Here is a 21,414-nt window from a genome sequence, read left to right as displayed (position 1 = left end):
ATGCCTATTGGAATTTTCAGTTTTTTGATTTTTAGCTTCTCCAACAATCAGTTTGGGATACATTAGGCTATGTAAAAACCCAGGGAACTTACCACCATGTTCCTCTTTGGGTTCTACAGTCCTCGCAGTATGTCTTCTCTCCACCTTTCAGGGTCTTCTTATGTTTGTTTTGTATAAGGTGGTCTCCAATTTATGATGGTTTGACTTACGATAGCTCAACTTTATCATGGTAAGAAAGTGATACACATTCAGCAGAAATTTTGAAGTTGTATCTTCTCCTGGGCTAGCAATATGTGGTATGATCCTCTTTTGAGATGCTGGACAGCAGTAGGCTGCCACTGTTCTATAGGTCAGGTAGATGAAATATATTTGATTTAACATTATTTTCAGCTTAGGATAGGCTTATTATATATAGCCCCCACTGAAATTCAGGAGCATTTGTATTATGTCCAGAGCTTTTGGTTGGTTGTATTTAATAGAAGAGATAGGGAAAAACACACCTACTCTATCATTCCGGAAGTAGAAGTCAAGGACAACCATAAATTTTGAAACATAATTTTGAATAAAAATGCATGGCAAAGACATAGAATGAATCGCAGTTTCTTTCCAACAAAGTTATCAGGAAGGTAACCAAATAAAGAAAGCTAGCTGCAAGCACCTTCAAATAGTAAGAATTATAAAAAAAAAATCATGCTTATGAGAAATCTTCTAAGGAAATCCCTTAATTTTATGAATTAATACATGGTTTCTGAGAGGAGACAATAGTCTATATGATACAAGGATATAGAAATATTATGATGTCTCCTGCTCAAGAAGAATCACCTTCCTCTCTCTTTTCAAAGTCACGAGCAAATCAAACCAAAATAAGAACACAAAGACCTCGCATTTGACTTTAGCTTTGCCTCTTCTACTTGTAGGAGGCTGTTGTTCACAGGAGGCAGCTTTTTGTAAAGAAATACTCATTTTCATGAGAAGAGTCCCATAAACAACCTAGAGAAACAAATAGTAGCTCTCAATAAAAATGACAAAAGAATCTGATTGGGTATAAAATTTCAAGAGTACTGGCTAATGTTGTCTTGTGTCATAAACAGCTCTGCTATGGGGGTTGAAACACTTGGCAGGCAACCTGCCCTTCAGCAGTTAAACATAGAAACATGTTGGGTTGCATTGGTTGAAGTAAGTCTACTCCAGCTAAAACCTAAAGAAACCAAAGAGAGAAACATGAAATGCTCCAGAAGCCAATTAACAGTCCTATTAGGGATTGGGCCCCAAATCTAGGAGCCTGTCCAATACCTAAAATGTGCTTTTGCTCCTGCCTTTCCTTCTCTTTTCAGTTGCTGTGGGGTAGAGGGTTATGGTGGAGAGACAAATAATGAAGGGAATTGTTTTCCTAGCAGTTACAGATTAGTCCTTGTACTCTGTACTAGTTCCAGGAAACACTACTTGCAAGTCCAGAAACATGAGAGAGCCTGCTTGGAAATTATCCAATATCTTTGTTTTCCTTTTAGCAGCTTCCAACTCCATGGGAAACTAAGAAAAGTTAAAAAAAAAAAAAGTGTGTGTATGTGTGTATGTGTGTGTGTGTGTGTGTGTGTGTGTGTGTGTGTGTGTGTGTGTGTGTGTCAAAGTCAAATTCCTTGATTCTTAGATTAAAAAGTTGAGTGAAGACAATTTGGGGTACTGGGGGTGGACACTCTGGGTTTTCTATTGTCCTAACTACATCTTGCTCTCATTCTTCCTGTGCTACTTTTCTCTGATGGCTACACGTCTTTCATATTCATGGCTCCCAACCCATCTATGGATATAGGAAACCCTACAATTATTATCCCCAAGGAGCAGAAATTCAAACGTGTACATTAGACATGCAAAGAATGAGTAAGTTAGGTATTTTTGTTTCTCTAACACACATGCATACATACACCTAAGTTCTGGATTTTAATTTATCTTTAGTTTTTGGTTACCAAATGGGTTCAGGCCGTAGAATTTTCAAACTTCAAATATGTATTAGAATATAAAGAGCAAGTTCCTAGAAGTTATACTCTTCAAAGAGAATAACCTTATCAAATTATTTTACTACTATTTTTCAAATTTGTTATGAAACTGTTGGGGGCTGGGATGTAGCTCTGTGGTAGACTGCTTGCCTAGCAAGCGCGAGGCCTTGGGTTCGATCCCACCACAAAAAAGACAAAGACAAAAAAGAAACTGCTGAGTTAAATAATCAAATCAATTTAAAAGTTATTACATACATGGCAGATTTCTGGGATTGTTTTTCAACAAACGGACACTAAAAATACAAATCCTAACATTAGGAGGTCCGCGTATGGACAAGACTTGCAAAGACTGGGAATTTCGACTTTTGTCTAAAAGCTGCAGCAGCTGCTGCCAAAGTTTGTCCTTGACTGCTAGAGGAAACACGCAGTGACAGCCCAATGAAGGGCAGTTGTGGGGTTGTGCGCTTTGGGGAGGCGGCGGCGAGCGACAGTCACAGCCTCCCACCTGTCCTTTGCGGTTTGGCAAACAGGGAGATTCCAGCCCGCAAGTAGTTAACTTAGAAGGGGCTGGGGCGGCGTGGGGGAGAACCGGGGAGAAGGGGGCGGGAACAAAAAAAACCCCAAAACACAAACAACCCCCCCCAACCCAGGGCGCTGGAGTTCTGATTGGCTCATTCGCCTGTCTGTAAGGGGATTGACAGTGTCTGCGCCGCCGGGACACGCCTCTCGGCTTCGCGCTCCGACTCTCGAGGACGGGAGCCCGCCCAGAGTCGCGAGAGCGCGTGCGCGAGCGCCCCCACGCCGCGGCAGGCCCCGCCCGTCCCGCTGCGTACACTCGCAGTCTGAGGGGCAGGCGGGAGGCGGCGGAGGTCACGGCGGGGAGGCGGAGCGGGGGCAGCATGGCAGCCTCCTTGCAGCTCCGAGGAGCCGCCTCCGGCCTGTGGTACTGGAGCCACCGGCCGCGGTGGGTAGCGGCCAGCCTTGCAGCCGGTAAGGACCTCGCGCTTTTTCCCCGCGTCCCTCCTCCGGTCTCCCGCTTCTTGCGACCAGCCAGCCCAGGAGGTCTTTTCACAGGAGGTCCTGCGACGGGGTTGGGGTTAAACCCCCAAGTTTTAGCAGGTCTTGAAGGCCTCGTCTCCTCTGCGGCGGCCGCTTGTGGGACTGTACTTCCTTCCTGCCGCTTCCCGTTACTCGGTTCCAGATTTTTGGGGTTCAGCGTCCTTTTGGGGACTTAGGAAGGAGTGGGGGAGAACTTGGGGTGAGGGAAGGAATGCTAAGTCCGGGGCGTGTTTCTTTGGAATTAAGGCTCCGAGGAAAATTTGGAGGGTGACCTTGCACGACCTAGGTGACCCCCGGCCTTCCAGCTCCTGAGGCTGCACGGTAAGTGGGCGCGCCGTCGGACATCAGGGTCCGATTTGTGTCTGACCGCCTTCATCGGTGTGATGACCACATCCTAGCATTCCAGCGGAGTTTGTCACCCTTGACCGTCAGGGCGTGCTCACCCCCGTTCTGTTCCATGCTGCATGAAAACGGCTCTGTCAAAGTATTAACTGCAACACTTCAACGTCCTCAAAAAATGAGGCCAGAATCTACGTTGTCCTTCCCCTTCCCCGCAATACCATTGTAAGTTCTAAGCTAACTAGGGACTTAGGAAGAAGCAGCTTTTAGAGTTAGGAAGAATCACAGAGAACCAATTCAGTCTTTCATTTTTCACACGAGAAACTTGAGGCTCCTTGAATAAGTGAAGTAGGATATCCCCAGCAGGGTGTAGAAAGCCGTCCTTGCTGCTTCTTAATTCTTGCATTTTCTAGGACACCATGGTTCCTCTTCAGTTGAAAATTTGGTTGATTTGGGGGGACACTGCCATTGTGCTTATATAAAAATTTGTTGTAACAAGGCACTGTTTAGCAGGATCTTTTTCAGTATTAACCAAAAAACCTTGGTATTGGGTTTGGGTATGAGTGAAGGTTGGTGGTAGAGGATTTGTATACCATGCACAAAACTCTGGGTTCATCCCCAGCCGTGAAAACAAATAATAACAACAAAAACCTTGGCATTAACTTTTCCCAGTCTTTAAAAAAAATATATATATATATATAGGTTGGAATATTGAATTCTGAACAAACCCAGTCTTTTCCCTCAGGAAAACCTATGAATTTTCTTTTTGGCTATTGAGAATGCCAAGCTGTATGGGATGAAAGACAACAGGGGTCTGATTCAGAATCATAATAACAAGATACAAACTCACAGAATTATTTGAGCTAAAAAAAAAAACGCCTCCCACTTCAGAGATGTTTAAAAAAAAAAAACAAACCTGATTTATCACTTTTTTTTTAACAATACTACAGGGAGCAGGGAGTTTTCACATGAATGTACAATTCTTTCAGATTTGATTATCTGAGGAAGATGTATTTGCTGTTTAGTGGTTTTACAAGGTGTTCTAATGATACTTTAATGAATCCTTGATGTACCTTTTAGAGTTATGAAAGTTCTTAGAATTCATGGTGGAAGAATCTGAGGCCTACGACTGTAATACTTTCCTCTGACAACTGAATGGGCCTAACTCACAATGCTGGTTACACTACTTTGGCATATGAGCTTGTATTTTAGTTCGTAAGGTGTTTTATTAGAAGAGTTACAAAACATTTAAAATGGTTCTTTGGTGATGACAAGTCTAAAACCCTTAAGCAGTTGTTTTTTACCCTCTGGAAATGTTTTAAACACTTCTGTTTATATTAATTTACCACAGAAGTGTTAACTTCTGAGTTTCAAGTTTTAAAGAATAGGAAAAACTCTACGTGTAAGTTTGGATTCTAGGGATATTAAGAAAAAGAACCATGTTCAGATAGTAACATTATTTGGTATTCTGAATTCTGTGGGAGTTTTGCCTCCACAATGTGTTTAAGATGTTTGTATCGTATGGATGGTAATGTAAGGATCCATATAATTATTACTTTTTTTTTTTTTTAAAGAGACCTGTAAGTTGCCAGCTAGTAGCACTATCTTAATATAATGTAACACGAAAGAAATAGAAAAAAAGAGAACTATTAAACTGTAAACTGTATACATATTACTATTATATTGCCCATTTAAAAGTTAAATTTAGTTTTAGGGTTTTTTTTTGTACAGAGGAAAAAGATCTACAGATGGAGGCCCTTTATACTTCTTGTGACTCGTCAACATGTAGATGGAAAAATAACTATCAGGACATCTTAAAGTAACCACCTAACCAAAGCTGGGATGAGAAAATTAACCAGCATCATATATGGCAATGGAAATGCTAATTTTTTTTATCATTGGTCCTTTGTGTATATATGAAATCTACTTTCAAAGCAGCATAATTCTGACATAAATGTATAATGATTTTTTTCACATTTACATTAGCTTATAGGGTGGCACATGAACTTCTGAAAAGTTGCATCTGGTTCTGTAATGAAAGTTGTATGTTAACTTGCAAAATTACAATATTTATTACTAAAATAACTTGACCCAGACCATTAAGGTCTTTCTAGAGTAAGTTACCACTCTTAGTTTAATAATTTTTAGCATTTAAACAAATAGTGTTCTTGACATAATACTGTATGATAGAGTAGGACCCAACATGTATATAGTAGTACTCCCTTATTTGAAGTTCCCTGTTCTGCAGTTCTAGTTACTGTTAACCAGAGTCTGAAAATAAGTGAAAAGATATTTGGGAGAGACAATGATCACATTCATACAACTTTTAAAAAGTATACAGTAGAATCATTCTACTTCATAATTAGTTTTTGTTGTTAATCTCTCACTGCCTACATTATAGATTACTTTTTATTGTAGGTATGTATATAAGAAAAACTACATGTATAGGGTTTCAGATACCCACTGAGGGTCTAGAACCTATCCCCCTTGGATAAAGGGGATACTACTGTACAGTATAATCTCATGTGTAATTGAAAATGTGTCAGAAGACTAGAATGGCTATGCACAATAAGGTTTGTCCCTTTTGACTTTGTATTTCTAATACCTTCCAATTTTGTACAATGAACATGTGTTACTTTGATAAGGAGAAAAAAAAAAACTCTTTGGACCCTATTACTATTTTTAAATGGTAGACTGATTCTTGGTAGCATGTCAGGTTACCAAGGTATGGATAACTTTGCTCATGTTACATTTGAGAAACCATAATCTGTAAATTTGCACCTGTGTACTTAGAAAGTAATATTACCAAATTTTCTAGCTAGTGTCTTTACCACCCAACCAATACCACCTTTGTATCATGTTGACTGATTTTTTTTTTTCTCCCTTAGCTTGGTTTTATCTGTGGTCTAGCTTTGCTATTTCCACACACTACTTCATTTAAGTAATTTTAGGAATTACTTAAAGGATGATGCATTTTTTTTAGGTTTGAAACTCTTTTAGGGTAATAATTTCATGATTCTTCCTTGGATTTCTGTCTCTTTGGGTACAAATTCTTTTCTATTTGTCAAAAGCTCCTTCTGATACTTCATCTTCACTAAAAGCTCTCTTTTCCTAAAAGCATCCATACCTTTACCTCTGGTTCTTCTAACCAAAAGGGCCATTTAGCATAGGACTTAGCCCATGGTACTACTTTTTGACCATTGTTAATAAAAATAGCTAATGTGTATTGACAATCATGTGCTAGGCATTGTAGAGCATTATCCCCAGTAATCTTTACAATAACCTTCTCAAGTAGGTATTCTTGATACAACTTAGTATGTAGAGAAGTTAAATAACCTTTTCCTTCAAGGTCATACATCTAAGAAGTGGTCTGGATCTTTTAAACTCAGAGAATGTTTTAAACTTTATCACTATTAATAAATAACCTCTTTTGTTTTGGCATTAGTTCAATTAGTAATACTAATACCCTTTCTCTAAGTTTGCTGCAAACAAAGATGAAATAAAGAAAATTGAGCCCATTATTGAAAACTTCATCTTGATTGATGTTCATATTGACCCATCCAACATGGCCTCATTATTCTGAATCTCCTCAGCCTCAGCAAGAGACAGCATTACTGTGTTTTAGCTGCTCTAGGGTCTTATCGCTCATAATTTCTCTCCTGACAAGATTTCACAAGAACTAGTCTTCTGTTTGATATTACTCTGTCTGTGAATTTTTTTTTTTTTTTGATGGTACTAGAGTTTGAACCTAGGGCATTGTGCTTGCTAGGCAGGTGCTACTACTTGAGCCATACTCCCAGCCCATTCTGTGACTCTTGTTTTGCACATTGACATGCTGTTAAATTTCATCATTACACTTGGTCCTTTGACCTCCTGTTGTTTTCCCTAATACACTGTCTTCATTTCATTTCTTCTTCCTTCTTTTCTTTAGGTTTTGTCTGTGTCTAGCCTCAAACTTATTTAGAATCATAAATTTCACTGATGTCTTTGGTAGTATCCTAACATTTTTCTCAATCTGTTCAAATTCTAATATCCATTGCCTGTGGTCTGTACTTTCCCCCTGACTGCCACTGAGGTAGTGATACTGAGAGCTACAGAAGTTTGATGATTACATATGATACTTTCATTAATCTCTTGTTCGTTCTTTATTACATTTTCAGATTTTCTACAGCACTTCCAGATCTTTGACTTAGGGCTGGCAGCCTTTGAAACAGATAATTGGCAGAAATGGCATTACCATGTATATTGGTTTAGACAGTTTGGAACCTGATCTTGAATCAGGGAGGAGAGGATATGGAGAGTCAACCTGCAGTGTATAGTGGTTGCTGCGTTTTTTGCTGGATCCACTTTATCAACATTGTTACTCTAATTGCTTCAGAACTGGCTTTTATCCCCATATGTCCATTTGATGAAAGCCCTCTAGTTAGTAGTTATTCATCCACATAACACTTATTAAACACTCATTGCATGCCAACTCATTTATCTCATTTTCTCATAAAAGTAGTTATAAAGTTGCATGCATATGGTAAAACCTCAAAACATTGTGAAATAAGAAGAATTTTTTTCTTTGAATCTGGCCCATTATCCCAACTTTTCAGATATAACTCCTGTTTCTTATGTATCCATATAGCAAATCAGAAAAATAAGTATGTATATATTTTTTCTCCCCATATTCTGTGTATTATGTATAATGTTATATATCTTACCTTTTTTCACTCAGTAACTAATTCTGCAGATTTTTGCCTATCCTTTTAGATATCTGCATATTTCATTGCAGTGACTTAGTATCAATTACCCAGTGCCCTACTAATGCATATTTTACCATGAATTAAATGCCCTATTTTATATATATATATATATATTTAGTTGTTTGTGATTTTTCTACTGTAATAAACAGTACTATAATAAAAAAAATTCTGGTGTTGTTCAGGTAGTACATAGGGGATCTGCAAAATATGGCTCATAGTTGGGCACCTGCTTTTTTATAAGTGAAATTGTATTGGAACATAGCCACACCCATATGTTCACATATTGTCTAGAGATACTTTCAAACTTGACCAAATAAGTAGAGTAGTTGTGGCAGAGGTTTTTGGGCTTGTAAATCTAGAACTGCTGAGTTAAGAGTTTTCATATGTAAGTTTTAAACTAAAATTCCAATGTAGATAGTTTTTTCAAATTATCATCCAAAAGGTGAATCAGTTCTGCAGTGTATGAGAATACATGTTTTCATCATTCTGGTATTTTCATTTTTCTTTCATAATTGAGATTTTATTGTGTTTAGGAGCGGTACATAGACATTTCAATTTGTACATAATTCTTAATGCATGAGCTGAAAATCTAAAACCATGTATTGTGTTTCTTTTTTAAAGTTATTCCAGTTTCAAAGTTGGAAGCATGTACCAGTATCTTCAAATGCTGATCATCTGTTACTTAACGTTACACTAATTCACAGTTTTACATCACATACACCACATACTCAAGTTTTCCATCTTTCACGTTAACAAATTAGGAAAATTGGACTGTCACAACCAAAGGTGTTAGAGAACACACACAATTCTGACAGCAAAAGATCAAGGAGTGGTTTTCTGTAGGAAATAGTTCTACTAGAAAGCAACAAGGGACTAGTATTTAAAAATTTTTAGACAGTATGAATGACTGTGACTCCAAGTTGCCATTTAGAATGCTTTATGTTGTAGAATATAAAACTTACCCTCTACCAAAAGAATGTTAAAACAACACTCCACACAGTCAAAGCCTCCACAATTCAATATCCCACTACTTTCTGGTGTACCAAAGCATAAACAACCAGGGAATGATTTTACTTCTTGAAAACATTTTTTTACACATTTGCACTTACACATTTTAAAAATATTTCTAGAGCTACTAGAGCATTTACAAAATAGCTGATAAAAATATTCCTCTGGATTGCACAAGTATGGAGACGGAACACTGATAAGACAATGGTGTATGATTAGTCAGATATTCTTTATAGGCGGCATTTCCCTCATTTTTAGTTTCTCTGTTTTCTGCAGGTAAAACTTTAGTTTCTTGGTTAGCCACTGGAGCCTGTTTTCCTTTTGCTCCTCTTTTCCCTTTTGTTTGTACTTCCTTTGTGTGAAGATTTATCCTCTCCTGCTGTGTGTTTTTGGCTTCATTTCCACTTTTGCAGGAGCAGGCTTAGTTGGCAACCTTATGGGACTCTCCTCTTGGGCTCTTCCTTTGCTCCCCTTCTGCAGAGCTGACCTGTCATTGCTGCAGGAGGGTGGACCTGCCAGCCACCCGCAACCCAACCTGCTTTCATCAGTCCTTTCTTGCTGATAGGAGTTTTTGTACAAGGAAGAAATTGTCCATTTGATAGGTGAAAATTACCATCACATTGCTTTGTTTTGCATTTATCTAATTATGACATTGAATACATTTTCAAAGTTTTTTTGGGGAGGTGTCATTTATATATTTTCTGTTAATTGTCATTTCATGATTTTTGCTTATTTAAAAATTGTATTCATATTTTTCTTCAAAATTTTAAAGTAATTTGCCTATAAAATAGCCCTATTTTTATCATGTTGTATTTTTTTTTTTTAATATATTTATTTATTTTTTTATCTTGGAAGAATGGACTTTTATTTTTTTTTTTCATTTTTCTTTTATTATTCATATGTGCATACAAGGCTTGGTTTATTTCTCCCCCCTGCCCCCACCCCCTCCCTTACCACCCACTCCACCCCCTCCCGCTCCCCCCCTCAATACCCAGCAGAAACTATTTTGCCCTTATCTCTAATTTTGTTGTAGAGAGAGTATAAGCAATAATAGGAAGGAACAAGGGGTTTTGCTGGTTGAGATAAGGATAGCTATACAGGGCATTGACTCACATTGATTTCCTGTGCGTGGGTGTTACCTTCTAGGTTAATTCTTTTTAATCTAACCTTTTCTCTAGTTCCTGGTCTCCTTTTCCTATTGGCCTCAGTTGCTTTAAGGTATCTGCTTTAGTTTCTCTGCATTAAGGGCAACAAATGCTAGCTAGTTTTTTAGGTGTCTTACCTATCCTCACCCCTCCCTTGTGTGCTCTCGCTTTTATCATGTGCTCATAGTCCAATCCCCTTGTTGTGTTTGCCCTTGATCTAATGTCCACATATGAGGGAGAACATACGATTTTTGGTCTTTTGAGCCAGGCTAACCTCACTCAGAATGATGTTCTCCAATTCCATCCATTTACCAGCGAATGATAACATTTCGTTCTTCTTCATGGCTGCATAAAATTCCATTGTGTATAGATACCACATTTTCTTAATCCATTCGTCAGTGCTGGGGCATCTTGGCTGTTTCCATAACTTGGCTATTGTGAATAGTGCCGCAATAAACATGGATGTGCAGGTGCCTCTGGAGTAACAGTCTTTTGGGTATATCCCCAAGAGTGGTATTGCTGGATCAAATGGTAGATCGATGTCCAGCTTTTTAAGTAGCCTCCAAATTTTTTTCCAGAGTGGTTGTACTAGTTTACATTCCCACCAACAGTGTAAGAGGGTTCCTTTTTCCCCGCATCCTCGCCAACACCTGTTGTTGGTGGTGTTGCTGATGATGGCTATTCTAACAGGGGTGAGGTGGAATCTTAGTTTTTAATTTGCATTTCCTTTATTGCTAGAGACGGTGAGCATTTTTTCATGTGTTTTCTGGCCATTTGAATTTCTTCTTTTGAGAAAGTTCTGTTTAGTTCACCTGCCCATTTCTTTATTGGTTCATTAGTTTTGGGAGAATTTAGTTTTTTAAGTTCCCTGTATATTCTGGTTATCAGTCCTTTGTCTGATGTATAGTTGGCAAATATTTTCTCCCACTCTGTGGATGTTCTCTTCAGTTTAGAGACCATTTCTTTTGATGAACAGAAGCTTTTTAGTTTTATGAGGTCCCATTTATCTATGCTATCTCTTAGTTGCTGTGCTGCTGGGGTTTCATTGAGAAAGTTCTTACCTATACCTACTAACTCCAGAGTATTTCCTACTCTTTCTTGTATCAACTTAAGAGTTTGGGGTCTGATATTCAGATCCTTGATCCATTTTGAGTTAATCTTGGTATAGGGTGATATACATGGATCTAGTTTCAGTTTTTTGCAGACTGCTAACCAGTTTTCCCAGCAGTTTTTGTTGAAGAGGCTGCTATTTCTCCATCGTATATTTTTAGCTCCTTTGTCAAAGATAAGTTGCTTATAGTTGTGTGGCTTCATATCTGGATCCTCTATTCTGTTCCACTGGTCTTCATGTCTGTTTTTGTGCCAGTACCATGCTGTTTTTATTATTATTGCTTTGTAATATAGTTTGAAGTCAGGTATTGTGATACCTCCTGCATTGTTCTTTTGACTGAGTATTGCCTTGGCTATTCGTGGCCTCTTGTGTTTCCATATAAATTTAACAGTAGATTTTTCAATCTCTTTGATGAATGTCATTGGAATTTTGATGGGAATTGCATTAAACATGTAGATTACTTTTGGGAGTATAGACATTTTTACTATGTTGATTCTACCAATCCATGAGCATGGGAGATCTCTCCACTTTCTATAGTCTTCCTCAATCTCTCTCTTCAGAAGTGTATAGTTTTCCTTGTAGAGGTCTTTCACATCTTTTGTTAGGTTTACACCTAGGTATTTGATTTTTTTTGAGGCTATTGTAAATGGAATTGTTTTCATACATTCTTTTTCCGTTTGCTCATTGTTAGTGTATAGAAATGCTAATGATTTTTCTATGTTGATTTTATATCCTGCTACCTTGCTATAGCTATTGATGATGTCTAGAAGCTTCTGAGTAGAGTTTTTTGGGTCTTTAAGGTATAGGATCATGTCGTCTGCAAATAGGGATATTTTGACAGTTTCTTTACCTATTTGTATTCCTTTTATTCCTTCTTCTTGCCTAATTGCTCTGGCTAGGAATTCCAGTACTATGTTGAATAGGAGTGGAGATAGTGGGCATCCTTGTCTGGTTCCTGATTTTAGAGGGAATGGTTTTAATTTTTCTCCATTAAGTATAATGCTGGCTGTAGGTTTGTCATATATAGCTTTTATAATGTTGAGGAACTTTCCTTCTATTCCTAGTTTTCTTAGAGCTTTTATCATGAAATGATGTTGGATCTTATCAAAGGCTTTTTCTGCATCTATTGAGATGATCAAGTGGTTTTTGTCTTTGCTTCTGTTAATGTGGTTTATTACGTTTATTGATTTTCGTATGTTGAACCACCCCTGCATCCCTGGGATGAAGCCTACCTGGTCGTGGTGAATAATCTTTTTGATGTGTTGCTGAATTCGAATTGCCATTATTTTGTTGAGGATCTTTGCATCAATGTTCATTAAGGAGATTGGCCTATAGTTCTCCTTTTTGGAGGTGTCTTTGCCTGGTTTTGGGATAAGTGTAATAGTGGCTTCATAAAATGTGTTTGGCAGTTTTCCTTCCCTTTCTATTTCATGGAACAGTTTAAGGAGGGTTGGTATCAGTTCTTCTTTAAAGGTCTGATAGAATTCAGCAGAGAATCCATCAGGTCCTGGACTTTTCTTTTTGGGGAGACTCTTGATTGCTGCTTCAATTTCATTTTGTGTTATAGGTCTATTCAGGTGATTAATTTCCTCTTGGTTCAGTTTTGGATGATCATATGTATGTAGAAATCTGTCCATTTCTTTTAGATTTTCAAATTTATTTGAATATAGGTTCTCAAAGTAGTCTCTGATGATTTCCTGGACTTCCATGGTGTTTGTTGTTATCTCTCCTTTTGCATTCCTGATTCTACTAATTTGGGTTTTTTCTCTCCTCATTTTAGTCAGGTTTGCCAGGGGTCTATCGATCTTGTTTATTTTTTCAAAGAACCAACTTTTTGTTTCATTAATTCTTTGTATGGTTTTTTTGGTTTCTATTTTGTTGATTTCAGCTCTTATTTTTATTATTTCTCTCCTTCTATTTGTTTTGGGATTTGCTTGTTCTTGTTTTTCTAGGAGTTTGAGATGTATCATTAGGTCATTGATTTGGGATCTTTCAATCTTTTTAATATATGCACTCATGGCTATAAACTTTCCTCTCAAGACTGCCTTAGCTGTGTCCCATAGGTTCTGGTAGGTTGTGTTTTCATTTTCATTGACTTCTAGGAACTTTTTAATTTCCTCTTTTATTGCATCGATGATCCATTCTTCATTAAGTAATGAGTTACTTAGTTTCCAGCTGTTTGCATGTTTTTTGTCTTTACTTTTGTTGTTGAGTTCTACTTTTACTGCATTGTGGTCAGATAGTATGCATGGTATTATTTCTATTTTCTTATATTTGCTGAGGCTTGCTTTGTGCCCTAGGATATGATCTATTTTGGAGAAGGTTCCATGGGCTGCTGAGAAGAATGTATATTGTGTAGAGGTTGGATGAAATGTTCTGTAGACATCTACTAGGTCCACTTGATCTATTGCATATTTTAGATCTTGGATTTCTTTATTGAGTTTTTGTTTGGATGACCTATCTATTGATGATAATGGAGTGTTAAAGTCTCCCACAACCACTGTGTTGGCGTTTATATATGCTTTTAGGTCTTTCAGGGTATGTTTGATGAAATTGGGTGCGTTGACATTGGGTGCGTACAGATTGATGATTATTATTTCCTTTTGGTCTATTTCCCCTTTTATTAGTATGGAATGTCCTTCTTTATCTCGTTTGATCAATGTAGGTTTGAAGTCTACTTTGTCAGAGATAAGTATTGCTACTCCTGCTTGTTTTCGGGGGCCATTGGCTTGGTAAATCTTCTTCCAGCCTTTCATCCTAAGCATATGCTTATTTCTGTCGGTGAGATGAGTCTCCTGTAAGCAACAAATTGTTGGATCTTCTTTTTTAATCCATTTTGTCAAACGGTGTCTTTTGATGGGTGAATTAAGTCCATTAACATTAAGTGTTAGTACTGATAGGTATGTGGTGATTCCTGCCATTTAGTTATCTTAGTTGTTTGAAGGTTTGATTGTGTGTACCTAACTTGATGTTACTCTCTACTGTCTTGCTTTTTCTTATCCTGTGGTTTGGTGCTGCCTGCCTTTTCATGGTTAAGTTGGGTGTCACTTTCTGTGTGCAGGATCCCTTGCAGAATCTTTTGTAATGGTGGCTTTGTGGTCACATATTGTTTTAGTTTCTGCTTATCATGGAAGACTTTTATTGCTCCATCTATTTTGAATGATAGCTTTGCTGGGTAGAGTATCCTGGGGTTGAAGTTATTTTCATTCAGTGCCCGGAAGATCTCACCCCACGCTCTTCTTGCTTTTAATGTTTCTGTTGAGAAGTCTGCTGTGATTTTGATGGGTTTACCTTTGTATGTTACTTGTTTTTTCTCTCTTGCAGCCTTCAATATTCTTTCCTTAGTTTCTGAACTTGTTGTTTTAGTGATGATATGTCGTGGAGTAGTTCTATTTTGATCTGGTCTGTTTGGTGTCCTGGAGGCCTCTTGCATTTGTATGGGAATATCTTTCTCTAGATTTGGGAAATTTTCCGTTATTATTTTGTTGAATATATTACGCATTCCCTTCGCTTGCACCTCTTCTCCTTCTTCGATGCCCATGATTCTCAAGTTTGGTCTTTTGATGGAGTCTGTGAGTTCTTGCATTTTCTTTTCACAGGTCTTGAGTTGTTTAATTAGTAGTTCTTCAGTTTTTCCTTTAATTACCATTTCATCTTCAAGTTCTGAGATTCTGTCTTCTGTTTGTTCTATTCTGCTGGATTGGCCTTCCGTTTTGTTATGCAGTTCTGTTTCGTTCTTTTTTCTGAGGTTTTCCATATCCTGGCTGTTTTCTTCTTTATTGTTGTCTATTTTTGTCCTGAGTTCATTTATCCATTTATTCATTGTGTTCTCTCTTTCATTTTGGTGTTTATACAGTGCTTCTATGGTTTCCTTTATTTCTTCTTTTGCTTTTTCAAATTCTCTATTTTTATTGTCTTGGAATTTCTTGAGTGTCTCCTGTACATTTTGGTTGACCCTATCCAGTATCATCTCTATAAAATTCTCATTGAGTACTTGTAGTATGTCTTCTTTTAAATTATTCTTGTAGGCTTCATTGGGTCCTTTGGCATAGTTTATCTTCATTTTGTTGGAGTCTGGCTCTGAGTTTCTGTTCTCTTCATTCCCCTCTGGTTCCTGTACTAATTTTTTGCTGTGGGGAAACTGGTTTCCTTGTTTTTTCTGTCTTCCTGTCATTGTCCTTGGTGTTGTTACTGTCCCTGTACTGTGTGTAATTAAGTATTTTCTAGCTTGTAATAATAACAATGGTAATATTGAGAATGGAAGAGTGAGCTGAGATGGAAAGCAAGAAGTTAAAGAAAAGGGGAAAACAAATATACAGACAAGAGGGAGAAAGCAGAACAAGGTATCAGACAAGAGAGTTTCAAAGGTATAAACAGGGAGTGTTAGTGTACTAATCGACAGTAAGCTGAACAGACAATAGAGTGACAGAGAGCGGATTGAAAATCAAAGATAAAAAAAATAAAAAATAAGTATATGAGAGTAATATCTATTTATAAAAATGAATTAAAGTAAAATGGAAAATAGAAAATTAAAAAAAACAAAAAAACCCAAAAAACCAAAAAACTTCCAAGTTTATATGCAATGCAATTTCAGTCTTAATAATTTGGATGTCCGTCTCAATCTCCAGTCCTGGAGTTGGTGCCTCAGATGTTGTTCTGTAGTTGTCTCATCAAAGGGGATGCATAAAGTAGAACAAAACTACACTCACACACACACAGAAGAAAAAAAAAAAAAGCCCCACCAAGTGTCCCCAGTTCAAATGCAATACAGTTTCAGTAAGTTTTTCGGCTTGCAGGTGTAATTCGGTTGTTCTCTCATCAAAGGTAGGGAGAAAAAGAAAAAAAAGCGTCTGGAGGCAGTTCTGAGAGTGGTATCTGCAACTGTGGCTTGCCTGCCTGCTGCTCTCAGCCTGGAGCTGGCAGCGTTATTTATGCAGATCTCTGGGGTGAGCTTAGCACTCACCTGGTCCCACAGGCTTTGTTTGCTCAGAGTTCTCCTGTGCGGGGGAGGGGGGCCTCTGCTACAGGCTTTTCCCTTTCCAAGCACTGGGAAAGGCGACACTGCCCCGCGTTGTCAGGCCTGCGTGTTTATTTACAGTTCACGTGGGAAGTGGGTCTTCCCTCCTCTCACAGGCGTCCCCGCTCCTGGTTGCTGGCGCGCCCCGCTCCCGCCAGAGCCTCTCCGGCCTGCCCGGCTCGTTTATTTACAGTCCCGGGAAGGATTCCCTTCCCCCAATCTTCAGCGCTCAGGGCGCCCCACCCTCTTTCCAGCGTGTCTTAACTGTTCTTACTGCTTAGTACTCAGTTTCTCTTTTTTTCCCGGGTGGAGGTCAGTCTGTCCAGGGGGCTATGCTGCTCTGGCCCAGGCTTGTCTGTGGGGGAACCGCGGTACCGCGAAGCTCACCTGGTCCGCGTCTTCCCAAGCCGTATGGGCGCCGGCCACTGGCGGCCCCCGGGGGGCCTCCTCGGTTCTCCGTTTAACGTGAAGTGGAGATTCTCTGCGCCGGCTGGAGGTGTGGAGGGGTCAAAGTTATGCCTTTTCTCAGTGATTATGCCTGCAAAGTGTGTCTCCAGCGTCTCTCCAAGATTTCACTATAGGAGGGTCGCTTTCTGCTTCCTCCCTCTAGCCGCCATCTTGGAATTCTGTATTTTTCTAATTATTTGTATTTTGTCATCCATTTGTAACATTTTTTCCATGTAAGTATGCTAGTTTTTTCCTCTTTTATTATGAAAATTTTCAAGGGGAAAATATTTAATGAATAATATAATGAACATTCATGTGCTCTTTGCTTAGAGGCAACAGTTAACATCTTGCCACATTTATTTCCATATATATACATCCCTCACTTGGATCATTTGAAAGTAAATTGCAGGCATCATAACACTTTAATCCTAATGTTTCATTTAGTATGATTATTATAAGAAAAGGATGTTCTGTATAACCAAACTACCATTACCTCACTAAAACAATTAGCAATAATTCCATGGTATCATCTAGTATACAGTTCATAGTCAAAATTTTATAATCTTAAGAGTATCCTTTATGGATTTTTTTCCAAATCAGTATCCATTTAAACTTCACACATTACATTTGATTGATTTATTACTTTAATATTTTTTAAATAGAAAACTATTTTTTTCTATAAATTTGATGTTGGTTATTACAATGTGGGTGACATACAATAAACTGCACATATTTAAAGTATATAGTTTGGTAGGTTTTGATGCGTATATACCTGTGAAATTATCACCACGATCAGGATAGTGAACATCCATTTCCAATGCCATCCCCCCACCCCCCCAAAAAAAAATGTCCTCATGCCTTTTTACATATGTAAATACTGATATTTGTATACTTTCACTGGGCATAGATTTCAAGCATCACAGTTATTTTTTCTTTTAGCATTTTAAAGATGTTGCTGCACCGTCTTAGTTGCATTGTTTCTGATTAGAAATCTGTCTTCATCCTCATCTTTGTTCCTCTGTGTATAATTATTATGTTTTTTTGCAGGCTGCTTTCAAACATTTTGGTTATCATGAGTCTTGGTGTGTTTTCCTGTTTGTTGTTTTTGGGTTCATTGAGCTTGGAGGAATGGGGTTTATAGTTTTCATCAAATTTGGAAAATTTTTGACCATTAGTTTTTCATAGTTTTACTTTTTTTTGTCTCCACTTCTCTCATTTGAAGACTAATTACATTTGTATTTAGCAGGCTGGAGCTGTCTTGTAGCTCATTTTCATTTTTAAAATTATGTTTTTCTCTCTGTTTTGGATAGTTCCTATTGCTCTGTCATTAAGGTTATTTATCGATCTTTTTCTTTGGTGGTGTTTGTTGTGCTGTTAATCTCAACACATCCAATTTGGATTTTGAAAAATATCTTTGATGTTTGTACTTTTGGAATATAGGACTACAGTTATAATTTTATATGCCTTTATCTTGTAATTCTATGTAATTTCAGGGTTAGTTTGTCTTTTAAATTAACTTATAAATGTATTCATTCCTTTGGGCTTCAGAAAAGTTCAGTCTTTGGGCATTAATCTCTTTATTATCAAGTGGTGATTTTGTCAGCTCTGACCATTTCAACTCTTTAAATCAGATGATTAGTAAAATACGTATCTTTTTTTTCTCCTCCTATCCCTGACACCTTGGGCATAATATTTCTAATAGTCTGTTGGACTTTTTTTTTTTTTGGTGGTACTAGAGTTTGAACTCAGAACTTCAGGCTTGCTAGGTATGTGCTCTACCACTTGAGGCACATCTCTAGCCCCTGTTGGAAATCTTATTGACAGCTCATGGTTACCCTATTTAAAACAGGGTCAACTTCTTGATTTCTCCACCTAGGTAATTGCTATCATCCTTCTGTTACTGTCATTTTATGCCTTTTTCTTATTTTAGCTCACAATCTAAGCTGTTACATTCTTTTCAGACTTTGATTTCTCTCTCTCCTTAACTCTTTCTCTTTTTTAGGAGTTTAATACTCAAGATGGGAACAATGACTGGAGTATTCTAGTGGTTGGTATAGTTGTTTCTATAAAGGTTTGTTTCTGAGGTATTAATATAGATACCATGCTGAAGAGTTCTTTCTTTCATGGCACTCATTTCTGAATAGATACGTGGTCAAACAAGGCAGAAACTACAAATAAAGCTTATTTCCATTGCATTCATTTCCATGTTGAATTATTTTCATACTTTCCTTTTTCCGTGATTTCCACCCTTTAACTGGCTTCGTTTATGGACTAAGTGTTTTTCTTCCTTCAAAATTCATACGTTGAAATCCTAATCCTCAAAGTGATGATCCTAATCCTTAATATGAGGAGGCGAGACCTTTGGGGATTAGGTCATAGGCAGAGCTCTCATGAATAGGATCAGTGTCCTTATCACAAGAAACTTGAGAGCTTGTCCTCTCTCTGCCATGTGAGAATACAATGAAAAAATGGCCATCTGTAAACCAGGAAGTGGGCCTTTGCAAACACTGAAGCTACTGGCACCTTGATTACCTTCACTTTGGATTTCCTTATGTCCAGAATTGGGAGAAATAAATTTCTGTTTAAGTCACTCAGACTATGGTATATTTGTTACAGCAGCCTGAATTAAGATCTAGACTATTACTGTCACTTTTCTGTTGTCTTGCATACAGGCTTTTTCTTCTTCTAGTTCATCTGCTGTTCACTGTTGCCTCATTTCTGTTTCTAAAACATAATAATTTCTTTGCCCAATCTTTCAATAACTCCCTTTTGCCTATGGAATACATTAAAATTGTTTAGCATGTCCTGGCCTTCCACATTAAGGTCACATTATTTCTTCCAGCCTTACTCTCCTGTTCTGTTGTTTTGTTTCTTTGGACATGTTGTTTGAAGAGTGGAGGGGTGCTGGTGGAGTGGCTCAAGTGGTAGAGTGCCTGCCTCTCAAGCATGGGAAAAAAAAAAAAAGTGGTGGGGCAATGTCATATAGTGGTTTCAAGTGAAGAATGTAGTCAGACTGGCTGGGTTTGAACATTGGTATTACAATTTTTAAAAGTCTTAGGCAGTTTACTTAAAATTGCTAAGTGTCAGTGTTCTCAGCTGACAGATGGACTTAATGATAATATATGACTGTTATAAAGTGTTTAGTAATGTAATAAACATTAACTATTACTCATTTCTTCTTGGCTTTCCTAGTTCCTTGAATATTCTATATGGAGTTCTTTTCCTTCCTATTTCCTATCCATTTGAAATCTACTTATCCTACAATACCCAGGTCAAGTGGTACCTTAAGTTCCCAAATCATAATCTCCTTCTATATCAGCATTGTTTGTTTTATATTTTACCCTTAACCGTATTGTATTAGTGTTTGGTTACATAAGTTATGTTCTCTTGGATTTTAAGATTGTTGAGGGCCAGTCTCATTTGTGTCTTCCATGGTATATATAAATGGTTGTTGCTTAATACTTGTTGAATTGTGGTTCTACCTTACCAGTGTCATACTTGTTACATGTTTGAACTATAGTCGTTTCTTGTTACATTAACTGCCTTTAAAATATCCTTTTCCTAGTTTCTTATGTTTTTAGATTATTAAATTACACCGTTCCAATCCCAACAGTAGTTTGTTACAATAGTGCTACATTTTCTCTCAGGCTATTTTTGTTAATTTGCTTATAAGCATTAGAGTTCTCTTCTCATTCTGTTTAATTTCAAAATAAAACTTCAGTTAGGTGTCATTTGTCTGTCACTGAACTCCATGGACCAGAAAGTTAAACAAAGGGCTCCTGTTACACCAGTTGTGTTAAACTGAGTACTAGTAATGGGACATTGCACAGGACTGACATCCATATTTAGCCAAAGTGGTAGAGTCAGTCATCAAATTAAAAGGTATTGGCTGGTTGAGTGGTTCAAGTGGGAGAGTGCTTGTATAGCATGCGTGAGGCCCTGAATTTAAACCCCAGTACCCTCCCCCCAAGTTAATATTCTTCTAATTCTATAAGACCTGTATTTCTTAAACATTAGAGCTTTAAATAATTTGCTTTTCAGAAATCTCATTGTATTCAGATTAAGTTCAAGGAAGAATAGGAGTCACTTGAGAGGATCTGAAACTTAACAGGATAACTTTGATTAGTTGTTGGTACTACTCAGTTTTAAAACTGGAGTCCTTGAAAAAAAAGAATAAAGCCAACAAATGAAAGGACAAGTGGAGTAGTTCTCTTTCCTCCTTCTCCAGACTGTGAGCTTTTCAAGAGCCCAGTCCCTACCTTCCCCTTTTCTTTCTTTCTTTCTTTTTTTTTAATTATTCATATTTGCATACAATGCTTTCGTCATTTCTCCCCCCTGACCCACCCCCTCCCTTACCACCCATCCTGCCCCTTCCCTCTCCCCCCAACCCCCTCCATACCTGGCAGAAACTATTTTGCCCTTATCTCTAATTTTGTTGAACAAAGAGTATAACCAATAATAGGAAGGAACAAGGGTTTTTGCTAGTTGAGATAAGGATAGCTATACAGGGAGTTGACTCACATTAATTTCCTGTGCATGTGTGTTACCT

General features: G+C 37.8%; 1 protein-coding gene across 2 annotated transcripts in view; it reads left to right on the top strand.

Moving 5' to 3' along the window:
* The first annotated feature begins 2,712 nt into the window (after positions 1-2,712).
* Hibadh (3-hydroxyisobutyrate dehydrogenase) overlaps positions 2,713-21,414 on the top strand; it is a 116,443-nt gene continuing 97,741 nt past the window's right edge. The window contains exon 1 of one of the 2 annotated variants that reach the window (XM_020180034.2): positions 2,713-2,981. In XM_020180034.2, the coding sequence (XP_020035623.1) occupies positions 2,891-2,981 (91 nt within the window). In that variant the 5' untranslated portion in view covers positions 2,713-2,890. The remainder of the gene's footprint in view (positions 2,982-21,414) is intronic. The other variant, XM_074065189.1, reaches the window with a different exon arrangement.

The sequence above is a fragment of the Castor canadensis genome, chromosome 2 (genome assembly GCF_047511655.1).
Source record: "Castor canadensis chromosome 2, mCasCan1.hap1v2, whole genome shotgun sequence".
Taxonomy (NCBI): domain Eukaryota; kingdom Metazoa; phylum Chordata; class Mammalia; order Rodentia; family Castoridae; genus Castor; species Castor canadensis.
Note: the sequence above shows the minus strand (reverse complement) of the source record. Positions and strands in the feature narration are given on the sequence as shown.